The sequence below is a fragment of the Podarcis filfolensis genome (assembly GCF_964270895.1).
Source record: "Podarcis filfolensis genome assembly, chromosome: 3".
Taxonomy (NCBI): domain Eukaryota; kingdom Metazoa; phylum Chordata; class Lepidosauria; order Squamata; family Lacertidae; genus Podarcis; species Podarcis filfolensis.
The window spans coordinates 53,440,030-53,466,449 of record NC_139606.1 but is presented as its reverse complement, the minus strand read 5'-3'; the positions used below and the strand labels follow the sequence as shown (position 1 = coordinate 53,466,449).

The 26,420-nt window shown below is 39.4% G+C and overlaps 2 protein-coding genes across 16 annotated transcripts in view; one reads left to right on the top strand and one right to left on the bottom strand.

The window, feature by feature from the left end:
- The window catches only part of LOC310760342 (uncharacterized protein), a 140,977-nt gene that overhangs the window by 21,155 nt on the left and 93,402 nt on the right, over nucleotides 1-26,420 (bottom strand). For 7 of the 10 annotated variants that reach the window (XM_083608712.1, XM_083608714.1, XM_083608715.1 and 4 more), the window contains 2 exons: nucleotides 14,381-14,464; nucleotides 1,155-1,233 (listed from right to left, as the gene is read on the bottom strand). The exons of 2 other annotated variants lie outside the window; for them this stretch is intronic. In XM_083608712.1, coding sequence (XP_083464838.1) covers nucleotides 1,155-1,233; nucleotides 14,381-14,464 — 163 coding nt within the window. Of the gene's footprint in view, nucleotides 1-1,154; nucleotides 1,234-3,016; nucleotides 3,127-14,380; nucleotides 14,465-26,420 lie in introns of all 10 variants that reach the window. One more of the 10 variants, XR_014546898.1, reaches the window with a different exon arrangement.
- Nucleotides 1-26,420, top strand: part of HS3ST5 (heparan sulfate-glucosamine 3-sulfotransferase 5) — a 142,387-nt gene that overhangs the window by 46,326 nt on the left and 69,641 nt on the right. For all 6 annotated transcript variants that reach the window (XM_083608647.1, XM_083608652.1, XM_083608650.1 and 3 more), the window contains exon 2: nucleotides 1,876-2,077. The gene's annotated coding sequence lies outside the window, so the exon portion shown is untranslated. The remainder of the gene's footprint in view (nucleotides 1-1,875; nucleotides 2,078-26,420) is intronic.

The following is a 26,420-nucleotide window of genomic DNA, read 5'->3' as shown; positions in this document are numbered from 1 at the left end:
GGTTCAAGTAGATGCTCTTCTTGTAATAAAGAGGTAGAACCCTTGCTCTCATTGGCTCCCACTAGTGGCAGTAGAAGCATGGTAGATAATGGATTCGATCTTAAGGTAAGTTAATTTAAGGAAGTTTAAGAAAATAGAATTTCCTGCTCCCTCTTCCCCTGCAGCCACTTGCGTTCCCCTAAAAGTCTCTCTGGAGAGATGGGAAACACTCATTAACATTGTGGAGTGGGGCACGGAGGGTTGCTGAGCAGTAAAATTAAATCAGTGTGTATCCAAGGCAGGAAAGTTCAGCTGAAATCAAGTCTGGCTTCCTTCCTTCCTTCCTTTATTTATTTTTAACTGTGTTCTATTGAGAACAAATGTATGCCTTGAACACAGGCTTTGCTATCATGCTTTAACTGCTTAATACACATTCCAAGTCAGTAAATAGTAGTGAACATATAGATGTTTTCCTAATGCTACTGATGTTCATTCCTTTCTTCTGCTTAGTGATGAAGGATAGAAAGCTCCCAAGCCAAGCACTGAAAATGTTGTGCTTGGGATGCAGAATTATGGGTAGAACCTTTCATATCAAGGCTGACACCATCACTTTTATTGAACAACACTGCATCTCAATTTAAATGAAGATTTATTTATTTGTATGCTGTGAGCTAAATATACTCTCAAGGGGAGGAAGAAGTAGAAGCTTTTATTTTAAATTCAGTCTACTTTCCACTTATCAGCTTAGCTTCCCTCTTAAATACTGAGTTCAAGATTTCACTGGGAGGAAACATTTTAAAAAGCTTCTTTCCTAAAGCATAGATAATCTTTTCTATATAATGGCAGTCTTTTCAGAAGACAGGATAATGAATGCACAGGGCAAAGTGCATGTCCTTTAAAAAAATAAAATAGCATGTACTTCAGTAGAAACTCATACATTTTCTTCTTTTTGCCTAATTGTCTAATCACTTTTTAAACTAAGGAGAAGAAGTAAACATCACACACAAATATGTGCAGCAAAGCCCCAAATGTTTTTAACCCAAATTAATATAAACATATTTTGAAGATTTTAAAAAACCAGCTCAATATCTTTGGCACCTTACCCCAGACAAATTAAATGAGATAACTCAAAATAATTGTTGGAGATGTAGGGCACAAAGGGCAGAATTACTCACATATATTCTTGAGCTGCCCAAAAGTTCTGAATTTCTGGACCCCTTATATGTAGCAACTGTAAATCCACAAGTGATATTACTGGAATATATAAAAGAGGAGGTGAAATAATAGTTATTTTAAGCCGCAGAAACCTGTGTTGCCAAAAACTGATATAAGAGAAACCCCCAATGATAACCTGTTGATTTGAAAAAAAATGTGTACAATATGATCAAATTAACATATTGTAGGAGAATTCATAAAAAGCAGCCTCTACCCATGCTATCCCCGCCACTTATCAGCTATTCTTTGTTGTTATTCTAGTGGAGGTTACTGTGTAGAAGTGGATTGGATGGATGGATAGATAGATAGATAGATAGATAGATAGATAGATAGATAGATAAATGGCTGACACTGACTGTCTTCCAAGTTTACACCATTTGTTTTAAAAGAGAACATTAAGTTGGGGGTGGGCATTTATAGATGCACAGTGCTAATCAATACAGTTGCATTCCTATATCCCAGCCTTCCTCACCATAGTGCCCTCCAGAGGTGTTGGACAACAACTCCCATCAGCCCCAGCTAGCATGGTAAAAAATCAGGGAGGATGGGAGATGTAGTCCAAAGCACCTGGAAGGCTGCTATAGTATAATTTTGTGGCCCTGTATTTTATTGTTGTTTTAGACTGGTACATGAACAATATTGCTTCTTCAAAATAACTGCATTCTGTTTTTCTCCCTACAGCCTTAACAAGTCAGAACACATTTAAGAAGAAATATCTATTCATCCCTTTTGCATCTGGAGCCTTTTTACCATATCACTGATCTCTCTTATAAACTCTGAAGGCTTTTGAGCACTGAAGACTGGCAGACATAAATTCTTCTTTGAATGTTCTTGGTCTAAAGTAGATGTATCCGATCTTCTGGATGAGTATAAGGATAAAAAGGTTGGTGGATTATTTGAAAGCCTACAGCTTCAGAACTGTTTGTTTCTGTGTATATAGTACAGTGGGGTGGGCGGGCAGAGTTAATAGATGTCTGTTTTCCATGAGCGGTATAGCATTTTATTTATACTTGGGAGAGAGAACCTTCCTTCCTTCCTTCCTTCCTTCCTTCCTTCCTTCCTTCCTTCCTTCCTTCCTTCCTTCCATTTTTGGAATGTCATGGAACAAATTTCCTACTGGAAAAGCATCCAGTGATTTCTCTCGATCTGACAGATTTGCTTTTGCATATTCCAAAACTGATTTAACCTGAACGTATCAAATGGGATGTTGTATCACTGGAAAAAAATACCTATGCTTGTATTGGATGTGAGTGCTGTATCTATACAAAAATTGCAACACTTTAGGTGAATATAGAATTAATTAATGGGAAGCTGCATTCGATAATGGAGTGGAATGAATTGGGACCATGACACTTGTGCATGGAGAGCATTAACTCTTTCTCTTCCTCATTCGTGATGGAAATCTCACCCCAAGAAGCCATGATTAACCAATGAGGTTTCTTTTTAAAAAGACAGCTATCCAGATACCCCTTTCCCAAATCTCTCCAGCTGATATCACCTTTGGTGGTGGGCATTTTCACTGAGGAACCAGGATTTAAAGCCCTCCTTCTGCACTGCTGCCCTGAACCACTCCACTCCACCCCACTCCCGCTTTTAGCTGAAGAAAAAAAAATGTCAGGCAATCTGATCATGGATATTCCAAGTTGCATCTAGCTTGGCCCTAAGAGATTAATTACTGATCCATAGTTTATATACATGCTGTTAATGCCGCAGGGGAAAACCCCAATGTTTATTAGAAACTAGTCTAACGAGATCACCAGGTGATGTATGGCAAAGGGGGCACAGAAGGTTTTGCCACTTACTGTCCCTCCAGTGTACTTACCTTAGTTAAGGACTTTTGGACTTTGGGGCTTTCTCTGGCCTCTGCTGTTTATACTCCCTCGTTTCCTTGGGGGTTCTCATATCTCATTTCACACTGCCCACTTTTTGCAGCTGAAAATGAATGTATTTGTTTGACTTGATATATATGTGATACCTTATCATAGTGGCAAGTGAATATTCCCCATTGCAAAAGATTCTTAACTGAAGAACGTTGGAAGTAATTAACTAAAAACTTCAAATGTACTGTTCTTTATCAGCATTTTAAAAAGGTGTTTTTCCTTTGATATCTCCCCCCCTCTCTCTTTCTCCAATTTATTGCTCATACACTCCATAGTGGAACAGTGACTATAATGTTAGACTATAATGTTAGACTTGGAGGAGACAGACCTAACTTTAAATCTGTATAACCACCATGTGCTGCATGTACATGTATAGGACTGAACATATCTCATCAGGATGTGATGACTCCCTGTTGTTCACTGGACTGCCTCTACCAGTTAAACTGTGGGGTTTTGTTTTGTTTTGAAGTCTTAGGTCAGCTTTCATTCAACATTTGATACGTGATGCCTACTTACACATACAAGTTACCAATCGAAGTTGCAGTTCTTAAGCTAGGAACATGCATGTGTGAATTCATTTAAAGTTTCCACCTCTACTTTTAAAAGACTCTCATAGCCCCTGTAGGGCAGAGAATGGGTAAGGCAGAACACAAACATGCCATGATAAACAGCTGGAGAGCTGGAAAGTCTGCCAATGCAGAAAATACACCAGCTTTCGTTTCAAAATGCTCCCTTTGCACCAGTCTAGGTATTCTGCCGCCAAAGCACTTTGAAAATCAGGTGTGTGGAGGGGATTGAGAATAATTTATTCTAAGTTTTTTCTGCCTTGGCTATTATAAGGCATGGGAGTATGGTGATTAATAAAGACAAAACTAAAACTTCGCAGTGTTACTACATTGTAATTTCCACTTTGTGGTAAATGATACCATATAAATCCCTCAGCAGAATTATACTGTGGTACTCAATCTGTCTGCCTTTTAGTATGTCTGTAACTACTGTGTGCATGCTGTATATATTATTTCTCCAGTTATAAACCATAAATAAGAGACAGACAACATGCAGTCCTTTATCAGAAGAGACTTATGTCCCAATGGCATCAATTAGCTATTCCAAATACAAGACGAAAAAACCCATTGCATAATAAATGTAACAGAGCAGCAACGAAAGCATGCAACTAAAGCTCTGCACTAAAGTGAATAATAATACGTCAGTGATATTTCAATGGTAACTGGTAACAGGTATGGGGAAATATTGTAACTAGTTTAACAAATAATAATAATAATGAATTTACTTTTGAATAAATGCAGCTGTGATAGCTGTGGTAGTAAGCTCCATGTTTTCAATAAGAAGCATAGAATACTCTCTTGCATGTTGAGGTCCCCAAGCCACCCTCAAATAAAACACAATTCACACAGAATTTTTGTTTAAGGTTTTTGACATAATTTTTTGGCCGCAACTTTATTGATTACAGAATGTAAGTGGTTGCTTAGGCATTGGTTTGCGACTATCTGTTCCCACCTAGAGGTAGGAACAGAACTGACATCCGCAAGCCTGCAAAAGTCAATAAGGGGAAACATTTTGGGGAGAGAATAGAGCTGGGTACCAGGCCCTCACCTCTCCCCAAATGCTCTCAGGGGCTCTTGTGTGGCCCTAGCCCCTTGACAGGGGTTCGGACAAGAGTATAGTGAGCCCCTGGATTCCTTTAACGGAATACCCTTGCAGCAGAAGCATTGCAGGGGCAGGCACAGCCAACCATACCCCCTCCACCAACCAAATTTAACCAATGCCTAACCGCAACCTTACAAGTTGTGACAATTTTGCTACGCAGTAGGCAAAAAACCAAATGGCACCGGCCAATCAGCCAAATGGAAAAATTCCTACCAGGCTCCTGCCCCAAAGCAGACGACCCCATGACAGGCATAGCAAGGTCAACGCAAACAGCCCTAAATATAGGGAGGGTGGACGAGTGATCCAATGCGTGCAGCAAAAAGAGGCAACTCAACGCTGCGCACAAGGAATAAATGGCCCCTTGGTTGTCAATCATAAATTACAACATCACATTCTCACCAACGACCAAGAGGTGCCCAATAAGATTTGTGGCCATCCAAACTAACCTGCCCAGCAACAGAGGGATGTCTTGTTTTCCCCCACCGTAACACGTGCTCTCCATGAAGGAGAACACGCTTTCGAAAAGTGGGGCTGAGACAGAAAAACCCACATTAAGGAAGCTTAATGTGCAACCCTTAGCAAACATAGAAAAGAAACAGAAAGATGCAACAACATTTTAACACTATGTATAGAAAAAGGGAGGGAAGATAACCCTTTGGTGACCACAAACATCCCCATCCCACAACCATCTCTCTTCCACCCTGGTTTCATTTCTTGCAATCCAACACTACAAAGCATCTTTTGTCCCTTTTTGTCCTCTTAGCTCTATATTAGTAACTAGTTTTCTTTGGATTGACACGTTATAATTTTATATCACTTTCCTAGATTGCTGTCCCATTGTTACCCACACTGCTCATACCTTTTAATAGAGCCTCTCTTTTTTTCTCTAGAGAAGAATATGTGCTTGTGTAGAAGTAACTACCAAAGGCTACCTCTTTTGTACAGCAATAAAGGAGGAAAACAAAATATGAATCTGAGTCATTTATCGTTGCCTGTTTTTTTCCTGTGTGGAAATAAGGTGCAGGCTTCTCTCTGCACAATTTTTGTTTCCCTTCCTGTAATATGCCTTGTTAACCAAAATTAACAGGTGGCATGGTGCTCTGAATGTTGAGTAGGCCTTGATGGCTATGGGCCAGTTCAGCATTACAAGAACAACCTGCAGCAAGGTTTGGGCTTGGGTGCTTTCCATTCCTCTTCTGGTGGAAAGTGACTGTGAGGAGGACTTTAGGACCTTTCACCTCTGTTTTAGATTAACCACAGTTGGCCATGTTATTTGAACATGGACAAACTGGGTTAATCTTAACTTTGGCCAGTGGATAGAAACTGAACTCAAGCCATAGTTTATGCAGGTGGCTTCTTTTCATTAACCAGAGTTAAGATTAACCACAGTTTAGAGTTCAGATGACCCCCTAAACTGCAGTTGATATAAAATGTAATGGGAATATTTGAATATCGTCCTCGTGGCCATGCAAGAGGAGATATGAGGGGAGATTGCCGTTCCTGTAGCACCAAGCCAAGCCTTAATCTCTTGTCTGAATGCAACCACTGTGTAATTCTCCATTCCCCAGTTTTATTGTAGCTGTTGAACTGCAATGAGTTTTTGTTGCATAATTTCTTTCATGTCCTTTTCAATCAGGGCAGCTGTGAGTTTCATCCTGAGATTGATAAGGGTAGGCTTGAGTACTTTTTCTGTAGGAGAGTGACTCATCTCTTGGGTCAGAATAATACAAATAATACAAAAAATTCAAATAAATAAATAAATCATAAAATAGCTATTGCACTAATATGACCTGTCTGTGACAACATGTGAGTAGCTCTAACAGTATAGGATATCAAAGATATCTGATTTAAAGGAATGTGAGAAACTTATGTTCAGTTTAAAAATAAATGAGTGCTCATAAACACATGCACATGCAGACAGACACACACAGGTACCTTAAACAGCAGGATGTAATCTCAGACTATTTGCAGTCAAGAGGTTTCTGCTGAGCAAAATGCTCATTCAATTTAGAAATGGAGATTATAATAATTTTCCTATCTTCCTCACATCAGGGGTCCTGCCATCATCATGCAGATGTATATGTTATAATGTGATATATCTAGCAAACCTCAGTTCCAGGTAACACATGCTTTAAACATACAACAATCTAATTCATCCATAATGCAACACTTCCTAGCTTCCACAAGTGAAAAGTAATGTGCTTAAATTGCCCCATCTAATAAAGCACTTGCTTTTAATACATGCAAAGTGGTTTATATGATGGCATTGCTTATAACATGCAGCACTCTATTGAAATAGCCATTCACACACACCCCAAGCCAAAATTGTCAAAAGGTGCAAATTATGTATAGATCTCTACAAAGAGGTGCATCCTAAGGACATGAAATGTAGGAAAGGGAATTACGATGTTTCTGGGAAGGATGCTAGCAGCCTGTCATCCTTTTTTAGAGGCTCTATGGGAAGAAAGAAAATGGTGGTGGTCTGTGCTCAGGTGTTCGTGCTGCTTAAACTGTGCCACTGAAATAGTATGAATTGTTTAATGCTGCCCCCTCCCTGTGGTCACATTTTGTTTTGGGGAAGAGCCCTGAGAATTGGGCAACTCCTATACAGGAGTAAGATGTTTCCATCTGCCCAATCACTCACAAAGTCCCCATCTCAGTCAAGCACAGTCAAGCTAGGAATTTTTGGTTTTGTCTCTACGAAGTCTCTAAGTCAGACAGAATAAAACACATAAAAATGTGGACATGTGCCTTCGCTAGGATTAGATGGGCAGGGAGTTAATGGCAGACCACTGCAGTCTCCCATACCAAATAAGTAACCAAACCTAGTAACCAGTTTTGAGAGGTAGATGGCAGTGATGCCAGATATGGGGAAGAGAAAGGATAAAGGAGTGTTTTCTACCTTTCAGCCTCTTGTGATTTCACACGTTTCCCTTTTTATAATGCAGTCTAAAAATTAAATGCGTGTATCCTAAGCAGTACCAAGAAAAACGAAAGAGAAGGATGAGGAAGCCTTTTGCATAATTAATTTAATAATAATAATAACTCAGGGTCCGGCTGTGGAGGAGAGATTCATCCATAATACTAGAGGGAGCAGAAGGTCCTGTGTATATAAACAGAATGTTGCAAAAGCCTGCAGAACATCTCTGCTTATTACTCTCCCCATTAAGTGATGTAGCACTGACTTTAAGTGGAGAAAAGCAGGTGCCCTGGAAGGCTTCATGGCTCAGAGGTATAGTATGTGCTTTGCATCTACTGTATAAGGGCTCCAGTTCAGTCCCTGGCATCTCAGAAAATAAGGATGGGAAATGCCTATGTCTCAGGCCTTTGTGGATAGCTGTCAGTTGGCATAGACAATCCTGGGATGGGTGGACCAATGACTCATAGTATAATAATAATAATAATAATAATAATAATAATAATAATAATATTTATTATTTATACCCCGCCCATCTGGCTGGCTTCCCCAGCCACTCTGGGCGGCTTCCAAAAAAATATTAAAATACTGTAATACATCAAACATTAAAAGCTTCCCTAAAGAGGGATGCCTTCAGATGTCTTCTAAAAGTCTGGTAGTTTGTTGTTCTCTTTGACATCTGGTGGGAGGGCGTTCTACATTGAGGCCACCACTACTGAGAAGGCCCGCTGCCTGGTTCCCTGTAACTTGGCTTCTCGCAGTGAGGGAACCGCCAGAAGGCCCTCCGTGCTGGACCTCAGTGTCCGGGTAGAACGATGGGGGTGGAGACGCTCCTTCAGGTATACAGGATAAAGTATAAAGTGTCTTCGTATGTTTCATATATCTTCATATATATTATACTTGGTACTTGGTACTTGGTATGGCAAGGTACCTTTGCTAGTCCTGTGCATGTTTCTGTGCAGTTGTGAAGACAAGCACCTCATGCTTTTGGTGTGTGGGATTGGAAGCCCACTGAGGAAGAGCCCACTGAGCCCCTGAAATGGGAACACTGGTATATTATCACCATGACTGATTACTACTTTCCCTATTTGGTGTTTCTCCCCGGGACACCTTTTTGTACACTTGTAGACTACACTTCAGCACAAAGATGTTAATAAGCTTGGTGAGATTTACTGAAACAGCTGTGTCTCTTACTAAGATAACAAAAACCAGGTATCTGCTTCCTTGAAAATGAAATACTATTTCCCTAGATAACTGATAACACATTTCTCTGCAAAAATAATTTTTAAATGGGGGCCGAGCCAGGAGAAATTATCTTATGCTCCAGCTGCAATTATATAGCACTTCAAATACATTTTAACACTTCAAATACAGTGAAATTATCTCACTATTTCTTAAAGGTGTTTAATTGCAAATGTCTTTTAAATTAGTAATTCAAGGAGAAAATATTAAAATAATGGCTCTCTCACTCTCTAATTTTTCTAACAATTTTTGATGGATTGTGGTAGTTCAAGTTCATATTCTAACACTAGCTGAAATATTTTGTGCATTTCCCCCCAAATGAATATGCATGCAACTGAGAAAGCAATAATGTCAGATCTACAAAGTAATTCTGTAGTTGAATAGAATGTATGTAGATCATCCATATTGTTATAAGGCCTTTCTCCTGTCTCAACATCTTTTGCAATCTCTTAAAAGGGTGTCTGATCTGTTTTCACACGGTGTCAGGATTTTATTTATAAGCCACTTTTGATTTGAGGATATGAACTCTCTTCTTTTGAATAGCAGCTGATATATTTCTGCTTATGGAGATAAGTAAAAGAAATTGTTTCCATATGCTGTCCATGGCATCATCTATCCTCTTCTAAACACACGCACACACACACACACAGAGAGAGAGAGAGAGAGAGAGAGAGAGAGAGAGAGAGAGAGCGCGCATATGGCATTATTAAGCTCTTTTCCTTTCATTTTCCCTGCCAGTTATCTGCTAAATGTATACTATGCTAGTGCTGTGCATATGGCCAAAAACTGGAAGCCTTCCACAGAGGTAATAACTAGACTCAACCTAGATTCCTACAAAGGAATCCAAGAAGCATATACAGCAGTTACTTAGGAAGGTACAGGATTACTGGATTCCTGAGTCAATATAAGAACATAAAAAGAGCCTGCTGGATCAGCCCATTGGCCCATTAGTCCAGCATCCTGCTTTACCAGTGGCCAACCAGATGCCTGGGATTCATCCAGTCCAGCCTTTCGCATGATGAATTCTGCATATAAGTTAAATAAGCAGGGAAACAATATACAGCCTTGTCATACTCCTTCCCCAATTTTGAACCAATCAGTTGTTCCCTATCCAGTTCTAACTGTCACTTCTTCTACCAAATAGAGATTTCTCAAGAGAGAGATGAGGTGATCAGGCACTCCCATTTCTTTAAGAACTTGCCATAGTTTGCTGTGGTTGACACAGTCAAATGCTTTTGCGTAGTCAATGAAGCAGAAGTAGATGTTTTTCTGGAACTCTCTAGCTTTCTCCATAATCCAGCGCATGTTTGCAATTTGGTCTCTGGTTCCTCTGCCCCTTCGAAATCCAGCTTGCACTTCTGGGAGTTCTCAGTCCACATACTGTTTAAGCCTGCCTTGTAGAATTTTAAGCATAACCTTGCTAGCGTGTGAAATGACTGCAGTTGGTAGTTGGAACATTCTTTGGCACTGCCCTTCTTTGGGATTGGGATGTAGACTGATCTTCTCCAATCCTCTGGCCACTGCTGAGTTTTACAAACTTGCTGGCATATTGAGTATAGCACCTTAACAGCATCATCTTTTAAAATTTTAAATATTTCAGCTGGAATAGCATCACTTCCATGGGCCTTGTTATTAGCAGTGCTTTCTAAGGCCCATTTGACTTCACTCTCCAGGATGTCTGGCTCAAGGTCAGCAACCACACTACCTGGGGTATACGAAACATCCATATCTTTCTGGTATAATTCCTCTGTGTATTCTTGCCACCTCTTCTTGATGTCTTCTGCTGCTGTTAGGTCCTTACCACTTTTGTCCTTTATTGTGGTAATCTTTGTATGAAAAGTTCCTTTCATATCTCCAATTTTCTTGAACAGATCTCTGGTTTTTCCCATTCTGTTGTTTTCCTCTATTTCTTTGCATTGCTCGTTTAAGAAGGCCCTTTTGTCTCTCCTTGCTATTTTTTGGAAATTTGCATTCAATTTCCTGTATCTTTCACTATCTCCCTCGCATTTCGCTTTTCTTCTCTCCCCCGCTCTTTGTAACGCCTCGTAGGACAGCCACTTTGCTTTCTTGCATTTCCTTGTCATTGGGATGATTTTCTCCTGTATAATGTTACGAGCCTCGATCCATAGTTCTTCAGGCACTCTGTCCACCAAATCTAAATCCTTAAACCTGTTCCTCACTCCCACTGTGTATTCATAAGGGATTTGATTGAGATTGTATCTTACTGGCCCAGTGGTTTTTCCTACTTTCTTCAGTTTAATTTTGAATTTTGCTATACGAAGCTGATGATCTGAGCCACAGTCAGCTCCAGGTCTTGTTTTTGCTGACTGTATAGAGCTTCTCCATCTTTGGCTGCAGAGAATATAATCGATCTGATTTCGATGCTGCCCATTTGGTGATGTCCATGTGTAGAGTCATCTCTTGTGTTGTTGAAAAAGCGTGTTTTTGATGACCAGCTTGTTCTCTTGACAGAACTCTATTAGCCTTTGCCCTGCTTTGTTTTGAACTCCAAGGCCAAACTTGCCAGTTGTTCCTTTTATCTCTTGACTCCCTATTTTAGCATTCCAATCCCCTATAATGAGAAGAACATCCTTCTTTGGTGTCATTTCTAGAAGGTGTTGTATGAGGGCCACTCCATTTCTTTTACGGGATTCTTGCCCACAGTAGTAGATATGATGGTCATCCGAACTGAATTCACCCATTCCCATCCATTTTAGTTCACTGATGCCCAGGATGTCAATATTTATTCTTGCCATCTCATTTTTGACCACATCCAACTTACCAAGGTTCATGGTTCTTACATTCCAGGTTCCTATGCAATATTTTTCTTTACAGCATTGGACTTTCCTTTTGCTTCCAGGCATATCTGCAACTGAGCGACCTTTTGCCTTTGGCCCAGCCGCTTTATCAGCTCTGAATCTACTTGTGCTTGTCCTCCGCTCTTCCTCAGTAGCATGTTGGATGCCTTCCGACCTGAGAGGCTCATCTTCCAGCATCATAACTTTTATATGCCTGTCGTCTTTGTCCATGAAGTTTTCTTGGCAGGGATACTGGAGTGGCTTGACGGTTTCTGCTCCAGGTGAATCACGTTTAGTCAAAAATCTACACTATGACCTGTCCTTCTTGGGTGGCCCTGCATGGCATAGCTCATAGCTTCTCTGAGCTGTTCAAGTCCCTTCGCCACGACAAGGCAGTGATCCATGAAGGACTTGCTCTGTCACAAACCACAAGAGTAAATGAAATGTCCTTCCAACAGCACATTGGAATGAACATCTTAGTACTGATCTCACCAGTCTGCACACTGCATTGCTTATAACCGGATGCTCATTTGATTGGTACATACATAGCATTCTAAGTTTGACTAGAAACAGAAAGGGATAGTTGTGTCCAGAGTATAAAAGCAGTTTAAAATTATGTAACTTTTTGCTCTGACGTAGAATGATTCCATTAATTCATGAATTGACTTTGAAAATGACAGGGAGCGGTAGTCTCTCAATAAAGGCTACTAATGCTGCTTAACTGCCTCTTTGTCAGCATCATGGATGCTTACTTAGACAAACTTCAGGCTAGCAGAAAGCATCTTCAAACTGACAGACTACGTTCTAATTGCGGATACATGAACTTCTGAAGTGATTTTTTTTAAAAAAAAGTGCACTGATGTGTTGAGACATGCCAAATGCTCCAACAGAATAACCATTGCAATCTTTTAAACAAGTCACATGTTTGATGCAATTTACTCTTGGGTCCAACAAATGCATTCAGTTTTATTTGTTAACCTAGCAGAACATTATTTATTAATGAGTTCTTCATGCTTTATTAAGTCTAATGTCAAAACACCTCTGTGGGACTGTAGGAACGCTCTGTCTCTATGTTAAAAGCCTTCTAAAGAAAATGAAAAATTATGCACTAAAGCTGCAGATAAAACCCAATAGATATCAGTTCAATTACTCTTGATCCTGGCAGATGATGTTTCTGAATAGTTTTGAAAGAGCTGCATCAGATAATATAAGTGTCTCAAATGAAAGAATTTTGCACTATCAAATGTACATAATTAGGAAGGCTTAGAGAAACTTAACAAAGCCACTCTGTTCCCAAAAGCTGAATGTTATATTCAGCAGGTGAAAGCTGACAAGTTCAGTAGAGAAGTACAATGCTTGCTTGGCTTCATTTATTTTTCACTTAGTCCTTTTATATCAGGAAGGGAAATTTCTATTTGCAAACATTAAAATGACGGAATGTTGAAACACAAGGGGTTATCAGAAGTTTTCTTAACTCAGTAGAACTAATATTGCACAGGAAGCCAATATTGGAGTTCAATAAACTTTTCCCTTGCTCGCTTCCTACTCTTTCCCACTCTGGTATTCTTACTAAGCATCTTATCTATAGCATTGGCATACAATTCAAAGTGATTTATTATTGGGCCTTTTGTGCACTCTAAACTTTGCTCAGATTTGTCCTGTGGTTTAGTAAGTCAACTAGCATGAAGATTTGACTGAGAAGAACTGGCAGTAACTTTACCTACATCTCTCTAAGGGTAAGAAAACACAAACAGACTTAAGCAGCCTGTAGTCTTTATTGATTGCCAATTAACACCTGGCTAGTTCCAGTTCATCTTAATAATGCAACATGGTCCGTGTCAGATTTTGCCACAAGCATTAGTTCAAGGGTTTGCATTCAGATCTAGCCCAAATACAACAGTCAGTAAGTACTGTCTGTGGCTTCCTAATGGTACAATCTGTGTTGTTTTCTGCAGTTTACTATCAATGCCAATGTGGTGTAGTCATGGACTAGGACCTGAGAGACTAGGGCCAGCTACTGTCTGCACCTAACCTACCTCACAGAGGTGTTGTGAAGTAAGAGTCATGTATGCTACCTTAAGCTCCTTGGAGGGAGGGTGAAACTTAAACGTCATAAGTAAAATAAAATATCTGGCTGTATGCTATGAAGTATTTAATACTCATACCCATATGTGTCACTGTCATGCTTCTTTTGGTGTGCTTATATATTTGTGAAATCATTTCTGCAATATATGGCCGTGGTTACAAACAGCTGACTTGACTAAGAAAATAATTTCAACTGTAAAGCAGTCATCCCAACCCTACTGTGCAATGCCAAATCTAAGTGTTATGTTGTGTACTTGCTCCTACGGTAATTTGTTCCACTGTGGTTGTTTTCAAGAGGGGGCAGCACTTTATTTCCATGTTGGCAAGGGAGTTCTACTGTAATTTCCCTTCTCTCTCTCAGAAAATGTTCGGTATGCTTTATTGCTGGTAACTGCTCAAGTCCCTCTTCCCCAAATTTGGTCATAATCTGAGTGTTTAGAAAGGTCACTGTTTAATTCCAAGTTTGCAATTCTGCTGGTTATAAAAATGGAAGACGAAGGCACCACATTTTATCACAACAAGAAAAACAAAGGCCCACCACCACCTCCCCTTTGTCCATAGGTTTGGCTTCAACAGATAGCACCCACCTCACTTACCAAAATTACGTATGACATGAATAGTTTGTTCCAGCTGCTCTATCTTGCCCCTGTTGTCAATTTGTAACCATATCCTGCTTGTGTCTGAATAAAAAAAAAGAATGGGGGTTGATTTACTTCTGCAGGTTGGGAGAGAGGAATTACCCAGTATGGGATTTGCCACCTGCAGTTTAATTTGATCCTTCCCTCAAGGAAGTAATTGGCTACCCAAAAATAGCAGGTGGGAGGGCCAAAGTGCCAATTATGCCTGTCAAAAGCCTTTTTCCTTTGGCCATTACAATTTCCCTGGTTGAGGCTGTAGTTCAGAAATTTATTATCCAACCTTACAGTAGTTTCTGTAACCCACAGCAACTTCCCAATCAATTATATTGTTGTTATGTCTTACCCACATGACACAAACAGCTTGCAACCTAAGTGCAGGATTTTCTATTTTCAGTATTTTTGAAAGTTTTTTTTTTAATTGCATTTTCAAAACCAGGAACAGAGATCATATTTAACCGCCCCCATCACACTTACAACTTCGTACCAAAGACAGCATGTATACATATACCATATGACTTCCCTTCCACACATTTTCTGGTTCCTTTGCCTTTCTGCTATTCCATGCAATTATTTCTTTTTGCTTTATTATTTAAACCATTTACGTTCCATCTCTGATTTTTCCAATTGTCATTATTGAGATTTTTTTTAAAAAAAATTATTAGTTTTCAATTACAATCCAATAATAGCCTCATTATAACAATACCAATTTATAATACAATTACTAATACCAATCGTTCAAATACTGAATTTAATAATTTAGGTGCTATGTGGGGTCCAATTCAACTGATGTCTCATGGCAAAAACAACAAAATGGGGAAATAACTTTTCTGCTTAAATACGGTGATAATATAATTTTGGTTACTGAGAATAAATTAGATTGTACAAAAAATGCTGAATGTTTAAATAAGCAAGTTTTGAGAATTTACATGCTAGATTAAAATTGATTAATTAAAATTAGGCACATTGAGAAGGGGATTGGAAGAAAAACACTGGGGTGAATCAGACAATGTTGGGTTTTCGGTGAAATCTTGACCCCGCTGGTTAAGGGGCCGAGGGCTCATTTTGTGGGGCACCATGAAATGTGTAGTTTAAACCATCAAACGTTGCAGTGGGACTTTTGCTAGTGTTTTGCACCACATCGGATGCAGGCCTGGCCAGGACAGCTTTCCTGTTATACCTTCTGGGCTTGGTGAGGCATATGACCCCCCTCCTGCTCTGAGCCCAGTCCAGCTGAGGAATCACACATCTACTCCCCAAGCTTGCTGGCCCCACCTAGGCTGTGGCTCCTTGCCTGCCTTCTCTCAGAACTAACAGCTGTAAATTCTTGAATCCTGAGGTCAGGGGTGGTATGCCCCTTTTTGGCACTTGAGGCAAAACAGGAAGTGCCATCCTGCTCTGCCACACCATCACCACCTTTTTGACAGTTAAATGAAATATAATAAGTGGCATAACAAGACTGTCAATAAACAGTGCAGTCCTAAATGTGTATACTCAGAAGTAAATTCTGTTGAGTTCAATGGGCGGGTATAGGGTTGCAGCCTTAGACAGAGGCACTGTTTCTGGGCAGTGTCATGGTGTATAGCCAGAGCTCTGAAAGGAGACTGTTTAATATTAATTAAGAAACAATAGAAAGAAATAATCACCAAAAATCAGTATTATTTGTATAAATAAGGAACACTGTACAGTGGTACCTCGGGTTAAGAACTTAATTTGTTCTGGAGGTCTGTTCTTAACCAGAAATTGTTCTTAACCTGAGGTACCACTTTAGCTAATGGGGCCTCCTGCTGCCACTGCGCTGCCGCCGTGCGATTTCTGTTCTCATCCTGAAGCAAACTTCTTAACCCGAGGTATTATTTCTGGGTTGGTGGAGTCTGTAACCTGAAGCGTCTGTAACCTGAAGCGTCTGTAACCCGAGGTACCACTGTACTGACTTGCAGACTTACATACCATGGCAAATTGCTGTAATGTTAATATAAATTTTATAGATAAATAAATGTGATGAAACAAATGTGAGATTAAAGGCAAGTGAGTTTAGTTCAATTATTTGGCTCCACAACACTTGATGTGTGACTTTTGATATCTCTCATGTATCTCGTGACTGTGTGGGATCTTCTGCAATGAAACATGAAGAAGGGTATCCTCACTTTTTGTACACACCCACATGCCCTAGCATTGAAATATATGGGAAGAAAGTGGTGCCCATGTAGCATTTCCCTAGATGCTTCAAGGGCTCACTGACCTGCTAAAGCGAGCTTCTTTGTAGAGTGCACCTCTTCCATGCAGGCATCAAAGCAAAAAAACCAAAACACGCACACAAACAAGAAGAGATCAGAATTATGGGTGGCAGTAACTATACCTAAACTGGGATTGTGTCCAAACACAGGTGCATAAGGTCACAGGGCTGATCTCTGCAATTTAAAAATACAATATGAAGTAAATTTAAAGCAAATTATTGTAGCCAGAATAGGATGGATCCTAAAAATATGTTTTTCAAGTGTCAAAGGCTACAGTAAAGTGGGGCATCTTCAGCATATGGCAGAAACTATAGCATGAATGTCCCTAAGCTCCAGGGCTGGCCCATCCATGAGGAAAAGTGAGATGAATGCCTCATGTGGAAGGATCCACTGGAACAACAGATCCCAATGTCAAATTTTCTTCCCCCCTTGTTTCTGATGTAGTTCTTCACTCATCCCTTCTTCCCTGGCAGGGAGGGAGACAGTATTTGGGGGGGGGGACAGCCTCAGGTGCCAAAATGTCTTGGGTCAGCCCTGCCAAACAAACCTCTGTAGGGAGGAAATTCTACAAATGAAGGTAGTGGAATCAATTCTAAACTATAGTTAATATTTAATTTCCTCTCTCCCCTGCCCCTTTGTCCATATTATTGAAATGACTACTGATGTAGAATGGCTTGATTCAAAGGTGGTTATTTTTAGTATTGTATCATTACTTACTCATGTTTATATCAAATTTTCATTTTCATTTTGATGCTTGTAATTACTGTTACTAGCTGATATTTTATACAGGGTTTTTATCATTTCCTTTCATCTTGGCCCTTTCACTATGCACATTTCAGCACTTAACATCAATACAAAGCAAAGAAAATGCTGCAGTCTAAAGTCATTACAACAGAATAAGTTTAAATAAGAGGGTCAAGTCCTCTACGGTATAAATCAGCACCAGGCCATCTACTACAATAGTTGTGGAGGCAGCTTGGGCACTCATTAACTGGTATAATTATGTCATTATGAAATAACTGGTAGTATGAAATTTATATAACTTTCTTAGGGTGTTATGCATTGAAGTTCTCACCTTGGCCACCAGGAGTATCGTGTATATAGTTTTCACTCAGGTCCACGTCAGTTACTTTAGGCGGGAAACCCTGGGTTGCTGTTGCTACAATGTTGACAGCTGGTTGCCTATAAAAGCAGGCCGGCTGAGCTGTTTGCTGTTCAGTTCTGTTCCAGCTTACAAATAAAGAGCTGCTTTGAAGAATCGCTGTGTCGTCTGCTATGTCTACCCACTATTTAACATAGACATAAGTAAATATGAACTTTTTCCTCCAAGAGAGGTTTCTTGGCACTGACATATCCAAATCAATTTATCAAAAAACTACACAGAAATTATTAATGCTGTCTAGCAAAGGCTCAAGTTTTGCTCACCTTTAAATTGAAACGGAATCAAATTTCTACCGCATTAGTAATGGGAGCATTGATCTTCAGCTGTGGGTAAAGATCTGCTACTAGGTCACATCCTGATCTAAGGTGTGTCACAACAGCAGAACTACCACGATGCAAATACATGGTTAAAAAAGAAATAGGTCTCCAAATGTAAACTTGAGTTAAAAGTGGGCCTTGGGTTGTAAAAGGTTTAAGACTGCTGTGCTAGGACACTCAGGGCTGAAGTTCCGTGAGCCTTTGATATTGGCAAGGGCTCTAGAACCTAGATTGCTTAGACGCCAGGCAATAAGGCCTCACTTCAGCTTCAGTAACATGTGACCCCCAAATTCAGGCTCCCTACAAACTGATGCCAAAGTTTTGTTCAAGTTTTGACCTCACTTCCCTTAGTTACTCTTTATTTTGCATTATTTTGGCAAGTTGTTTTGGTGCCATTAGCATGCCTTTGCCAAGAGCCAATTAATGTGTTTGTTGTTTGATGTTAGGTATTTCTCCTCATAAGCATAGCTGCATAGCTTATGAAAGGAAGCATGACTCCTTCTAGGAATGGCTTTCTGCATTTTACTTCAGCTGGTCTGAAAGATGGCTGGACACGACTTGTAAGTGTTGTGGGGGCCTAACAGACTGACTTGATAGGTGCAGCCAAAGAGAAGAGGCAAGCTGTTAAGCCAGGTAGAAACAGAAGCAATTAACCCCTTGACTGAATGACTCAACTAGCTTTAAAACAGTGTGTGATCTCGGAAATCACTCTGTTATAAAGAGAGTGGGCCAAGGACTGTGTATTTTGCCACACAACCTGACCTAATACATTGTCTAGAATGTTATTGGCTAGGACACATTCCTGCCTGGCTGCAGTTTTCTGCCAGTAGCTTTACATGGATTTTCTATTTATTTTGTTTTTGCTTTCTTGCTGCTGCTATTTTGTATTTTGAATGCTACATTTTTGCTGACTTGATATTTTGCTTTTTATTACTTTTTCTAATTTGTTATTAGCCACTTCATTTTTTTCTGAAAAGAAAAGAGGATTATATCACAAATAAAATCCAAAGAAAGTGTTAAAGTGTAAAATGACTTTCCTGCATGCAACTTTTAGTAGACATTTTCTGTTCTTTATAAGCAAAACTGTAGGCAAAACCTATGGACAGCACACCTTATGTGTTTCTAAGCCACCCAAAGAACTATATCTTATGGGACAGAATACAAATGTCATAAATAAATAATTTAAAATGAATGGGGTCATTAGGTGGGCTATCTTTTGACCATCCTAGTTTGAAAGTACCGTATTTTTCGCTCTATAAGACGCAGCAGACCACAAGACGCACCTAGTTTTTGGAGGAGGAAAACAAGAAAAAAAATATTCTGAATCTCAGAAGCCAGAACAGCAAGAGGGATCGCTGCGCAGTGAAAGCAGCAATCCCTCTTGCTGTTCTGGCTTCTGGGATAGCTGTGCAGCCTGCATTCGCTCCATAAGACGCACACACATTTCCCTTTACTTTTTAGGAGGGAAAAAGTGAGTCTTATAGAGCAAAAAATACGGTACATCCCCTTTGATTCACCAAATCTTTAAAATATCCAATATACTGTTTGGAACATGTGGTGGTCTTGCACATGTGTACATTTGTGTACAAATTTTGGGAAGAGGTAATGAAGAACATTTCTGAAATAATAGGTGTACCAGTGTACCAGTGCCTTTAACCCCCAAAGTGTGTCCTTTGTAAATTTTTGATGAGTCAAATACAGTAAAGACTTAATATGTAAACCTGTTATAATTTTTCTGTTAGTAGGGGCTTGTTTGACCATATTGCAGGGCTGAAAGGAGTCCTTTCAGAAAAAGGGGTTTTCTTCAAATATTTGTTTCAATAACATGTTTATTCTCATTTCTCAGAAATTGACTTATAACAAGGGTATCTCAGGGTGCAGGTAAACCTATGGATTTTGCCTCCATTTGGTGGCCATTTGTTACTTACAGGATAGGTCAATCAAAGGGATGGCAAGTTGCAATGAAATATGGATTTGGTATTTATAATTTAGTTTGTATTCTTTCTGTATAAGGTCCATTTTTGTAGTAACTTCTAATTCACTGTATAGTCTCTTGGGGATGTATTTTGTTATATGAGGTAATGATGTGGCCCCTGTTTTTTTGTTTGTTTTGCTTTGCTTTTTCCCTCTTTTTTTTAACACCATAATAAAGTCTTGATTTTTCTTTTCTTTTTAAAATAACCAGGATATATGCCTTATGTGCCCTGAGGGTCTGTATTTGGCTGGTTTGCTTCACTGTTTAATTGTGTGGGGTCAGTAGCATGTGCTGTTCTCAGACCCACTCAATTAGAACTAGGATTTTTGAGCATGGCTCTTTTTGACTATGAGTACTTCCATTACAAACATAACATGTCTGTTTCAATTTTTTTTTTCAACAATGGAAGATGTCCTGTAGTGTCTAAAAAAGCAAATACATGCTTCACACCTACATAGTATACACATATATTAAACTGGTATTACAATAATGTCCATCAGCATTGCAAAGGCTTGCAACAGTCAAAGGAAGGAGAGCAGAGGGTCTCTCTTTAGAAAGGGAAAACAGCCTGTTATGTACAATTATCCCTGGAGGACCCAATCAAACCTTATCCAATTCAGCAGCTATTGCATATGCTTTCAGTTTTTAATAAAGCCCTTTGAGACCGGAAACAATGTGCATAGACTGTATCTTTTGACTAGCGTATCATACCAAGTGGGTTTCTAGAGTTGTGTCTTGTCTTCTAGACTTTATTGTCTGGTGGGTAATCATTTCAATGAAAACAAAAGGCCACCAGACACTTATCTTCTCTAATGAGTTTTATATAAGTACATACGACTTGCACACTATTCAGATACATCACAATGTGAATTTCCAGAAATGTACACTTATACTGCAGAGAGAAATTCCTAAATATTTCTGTCATCATTTGGAAGGATGCCAGAAATTTTGGTCAGAAGTTGAGCAAGTTTTTGGAAAACTGAAGATGAGGAGTGATAGCACACAGTATTCCAGCTGTGGTCCAACCAAGGCAGAACAGAGCGGTACTATTATTTCTCTTGATCTGGACACTATACTTCTGTTGCTGCAGCTTCTGCTACATCACGCTGCTGACTCATGTTTATCTTCTGGTCTACTAAGTCCTTTTCACATGTACTGCTGGCAGTTCTGATGCCACCCATCTTATAGCCGAAAACAAATATCCAGGCCTCCTCTGAACTCCTGTAGAGCAGCCCCTCTGTCTACTTTTCTAGACAGACTTCTGGGGCTTTTTCAGAAGAGCTATTTAGCATGCTCCACTATGGCAAAAAAAGGGAAGAGAGGTCAGTTGATAGACCCTCTGTTGGCTTTGAAATACAGTGGTACCTCAGGTTACATACGCTTCAGGTTACATACGCTTCAGGTTACAGACTCCGCTAACCCAGAAATATTACCTCAGGTTAAGTACTTTGCTTCAGGATGAGAACAGAAATCGTGCTCCGGCGGCGTGGCAGCAGCAGCAGGCCCCATTAGCTAAAGTGGTGCTTCAGGTTAAGTACAGTTTCAAGTTAAGTACGGACCTCCGGAACGAATTAAGTCCCGGTACTTAACCTAAGGTACCACTGTATATTCTCCTGCTGTTAATAATGAGGATAACAGCATGAGTTACACAACCACCCTTGAAAATCTATTCCCCATTTTAATTAGTAAAGTATTTACCTTTGTTTAAGAACAGAATAAAATAAAGAAGCAGAAAGTTCCACAATTGACTACAGTTCCATAAGCAACTACAACTGGGAAAAGTTATTTTACCTAATAACACCATATATTATACTGAGAAAGAATTGATACTTAGGATGGAGCAGAGGAAGAGAAACAAATGTAAGCATTTACACTTAAACAAACACACACAAACACACTATTCTGCTATTGCTGTTTCTGCATAATTGTTTCTTTTGCTGTAGCAGCTTTTATGTCTCCTGAAAAGACAGGTTCTCTTCCCCACCCCTAAAATACCACATTTCTTTTCGTATTCTTCTATAGAAGTGCAGTAATGATCTTATTGTGCATAGCACTGTATTTAATAGTCAATTAAAATTCCTATTGAATTTTTAAAATGGGCTCAGGAACTTTTGAAGACTTTTTTTATTTAAAAAAACTACTTGGAAGGCTGTACTGATAATTGTTACTAGTGTCCTATTCAAAACTACTTAGGAAAAGACAGATAGCCTGAGAAAATAAATGAAGGGGAGAGAAACTATTGTTATTTTTTCTTTTCTTCCTCCACTGCACCATTCATTCCCAGCATTGAATTTCTGATTTCTTTTGTCCTTATTTCATTGTATGTCTTGCCATGACTTGCCAGTGTATGTTTTGCATGCAATTTCATTGAATGCATTGTCATTTAAGAGCAGTGGGGGCTGAATGCATGATTTAATGTATAGATGAAGGCAGGGAATAGCTTTTTGTTTATTTGATAAATTACAATGCTGACACATTTTTAGAATAAAGGACAAACACAGTTCTTTGTAGGGTTGGGCAAAGGGAAAGGAAATAAGTAGGGGAGAGTGTGGTATGTGCAAGATCAAAGCCAACAAGCAGGTAAGCAGGCTTGGAAAACCATCTGTAAAGTGGGCAGGCTGAGTAAGCAAGTTCAAAGATGAGTTAAGTCTAAGATAGGGGTGTTTTTTCAGGGCTGCTTTGAAGTGATGATTGATAGATATATTGATTGATTATTGCAATAAAATGCAATGGCAGCACCATCTTGTCAGTGTGGTTTTATTCTGTTTGAAAAAGATAAGAATAATGATAATTTAGGGAGAAGTGTGGGAAGACGGGGATATGATAAATGATAGTTGATTTATAAAAGCCAGCAGAACTTGTTTCATATTCATTCTTACTAAGCTGAGAGTTATGAAATCTCAAGTGATGGTCAAGTCACCACTTGACACAGTATACTCCTCCAAGTCTTTATTTAAAAACCTGTGGTGAATTTATATTTTAACTGGAAATTTGTGCCATTGTCCAACTATTTTTTAATAATAAGTTATTCCCACTATCCAGCTTCAATATGGTTTACTCTCATCATCGTATTACAGAGATGGGGAACCTGTGCTGCTCCAGGTGTTGCTGGCTTTCAACTCCCATCACCCCTGTCCATTGGTCTTGCTGGGAACTGGAGTTCAACAAACATTTGAATGGCCACGTGATCTAATTCCCTGCCCTTGTACTTTCTGCTATTTTCTCAACAGTGACTTTAGTAATGAGAGTTTTCTTGATGGAAAGTTCTTAACATGTGAAAACCACTTTTGTGTGCTGAACCCAAGAACTTTATTATTTGATGCATTTCAATTCTTTTACCACATTTATTAAGTACTCCATACAATTCTTCATTGGACGACTAACCATTGCAAAATAAGCCCACACTTCCATCTCCTGTGTCTTGCTAGACCTCTCTGGGAAGTTTGCATATGGCTTAGTTCCCCCACCCCAGCACCCTCACACATTGTTTCAGCACCCAAGGGTGTCATTTGTCAGGTTCTGCTATGCTGGAATAGTTTAATGTGGCCAAATATTCTCTGATGAGCTCTTTTCTTTTCCTGACCTTTGCTGAGCACAACTGTGAAAGTGCCTGGAGAGCTCCAGGCAGGACTCATTATTTACTGCGTGTGGGCTTTGAAACCCAGCTGAAGTTCAGGTGCCCTTTTCAATTTTACCAAAATAAAACAGACACACCTTTCAGGCAATTGCATTGGTGATTTTTGATTTTTTTTTACATGAGGTCAAAAAGTTAGATTTTTTTTTTTACATGAGGTCAAAAAGTTAGACTACGAGAACAATAGCTTAGTTTAATATAATTAAGTTCAGACAAGGTTGGGAGTGATTTCTTCAGAATAGTAATTCCACTGCTTAGCCAGGCAGCCCACTAATTCAGCTACCGACCATAACAACCATATATTTATTATTGTATTCTAGGTGTGTTAAATGAAGCTTTAGCTCACAAGTAGGACTATGGTTACCAAAACAACAAAATGTGCAAAAAAGCTAGGGAGTCAAATGAAAACATTATCAAGCTTTTGGAGGACTTTCTGCTTTATTATTTTCTTCATTGAACTGTTGAACTCGCTCAGCCTGTCTGTCTATGAAAATGCAGAGGGGGATATAGGTCTCCACTGCCCATTTTACTTGCTCATATGCTGCTAAATTTTAGTGTTTTCGTAAGTACGTTTTTGGTACTATAAGGAAGGAGACAATCAAAGTAGCCACTAATGAATATTAGGGAACATGCACGTGAACCACACTGAACCATGCCGCTTCTAGGAACTTAAAAGGAAGTTCTCAATTACCATCATATTGGCTGAAGCTTGAACTCAGTTGAACTTGGGTTGCTTCCTTCAGACTACATAGATCCTTGTAAAATATATTGAGCTTTGATGAACTTCAGTCAGCTGATTTTCAAACTTTTAAATCAGAAATGCAAACAGTCTTGCAAAGAAGTGTGACCATATTAAGTTGTTTTTTAAAAAATCAAAGGAAAGAACTATCAACTCTTGATTACATTCCTCACTCTCTGATTTCCCTATGCTGTATTCTGGCACAAACAATAAGTGAAATTTGAAAGCCTCCATATCACCTCATTTACTTGCCAGAGAAAGGAGGATCTGACAATTGCATGACAGAGTGGGAAGATGATGCCATTGTTCCTACTCTGAAAAAATTCTTAAAACATGGGTAGGCAAACTAAGGCCCGGGGGCTGGATGTGGCCCAATCGCCTTCTCAGTCCAGCCTGTGGACGGTCCAGGAATCAGCGTGTTTTTACATGAGTAGAATGTGTCCTTTTATTTAAAATGCATCTCTGGGTTATTTGTGGGGCCTGCCTGGTGTTTTTACATGAGTAGAATGTGTGCTTTTATTTAAAATGCTTCTCTGGGTTATTTGTGGGGCATAGGAATCCGTTCAGTATTATCTTTTTCAAAATATAGTCTGCCCCCCCACAAGGTCTGAGGGACAGTGGACCGGCCCCCGCTGAAAAAGTTTGCTGACTCCTGTCTTAAAACTTTGCCATCTCCCCTGTGTTCCCCCTCCACTCCACTCCACTACTGACCATTATGACATGTATGTTGGTGGTACAATCGCCATGTAAAGTGTGTGTGTGTGTGTGTGTGTGTGTGATACACATTTTCTCACATACAAGGAACAAGTTTTCCTGATGCATGTTATAATGTTTAAATGTCATCCACACACCATATATTTGCTATGGGAAATGGCAATGTAGTACTTTTGAATCTGCAAAAATAGTTCCGTTTGCTTTTGCAACATAAGCTACATAGGTTATCTTAGAAGATGCTATAAATATTAAACTGGAGTATACATTATTATGTTTATATACTAAAACAATACCAGAAGTGCAGTCATATTGCATGCAGTTTGTTTGATAGGCTGAGGTAACTGGAGGCAAGAGATTTTAAATATATATATAAAATAGCATCTGCAATTTATTCTGTCCTTGTCTTTTTCAAATAGATAAAAAGTTATTATTAATCCCTCATGCAACTAGACTAGACTCTTACATTTGTGTTTTGAATTATGCATTTGTTGTTTATATCTTTTCCAGAATTTTGTTATTCTCCATGGTCTTCATGGTTAAAGAACCTGATTATGAAACATGTGGTACACTTCCTGCAAACTGAATAGAATATTTAATATTTTGGGCACAGCCTACCACAATGTCTTCTGTGTGCTGTGATATATTATGTTGTTACCGCTTCATCAGGAAGCCCCGGAAGGACAAAGGAAATTATGAAAACCTTACAAGGGAAAAGAGTAGATTGCATTTGCAGCAAACTATGTATTTGCATTCAGCATGACACATACTGTAGAATACCACCCCTACCCTGAATAACTGATTAAATTTAGCTGCTGGCCCTACATGAAGGTGCATTTTAAGTCTCCTTTGTCCAGCTGTTGTTAATACTAAGTAATTTTCACAGATCAATGGCCTGCCTTTTATCCTGCTTTCGCAGTGGTGTTGCCCAATTACTGCCATGTTATTGGGATGCTTCTGTTACAAGGATAGCAATGGAGCGGCCTACAGATGTTGGATTCTAACTTCTATCACCCCTGACCATCGACTAAACTGGCTGAAGCTAATGGAGCCTGGAGTCGAGCAACATGTGAAGGACATTCCTGTTCTATTATGTTTGTGGGGTCCAAATCATGAACACATTTCCTCATAAATCTGCACTCCTCATGAACACTGGAAAGGAATTATTTGGCTATGGTTCCTGCAATGCAGGGGGTTTGACTAGATGGCCCTCCAGGGCCCGCCCA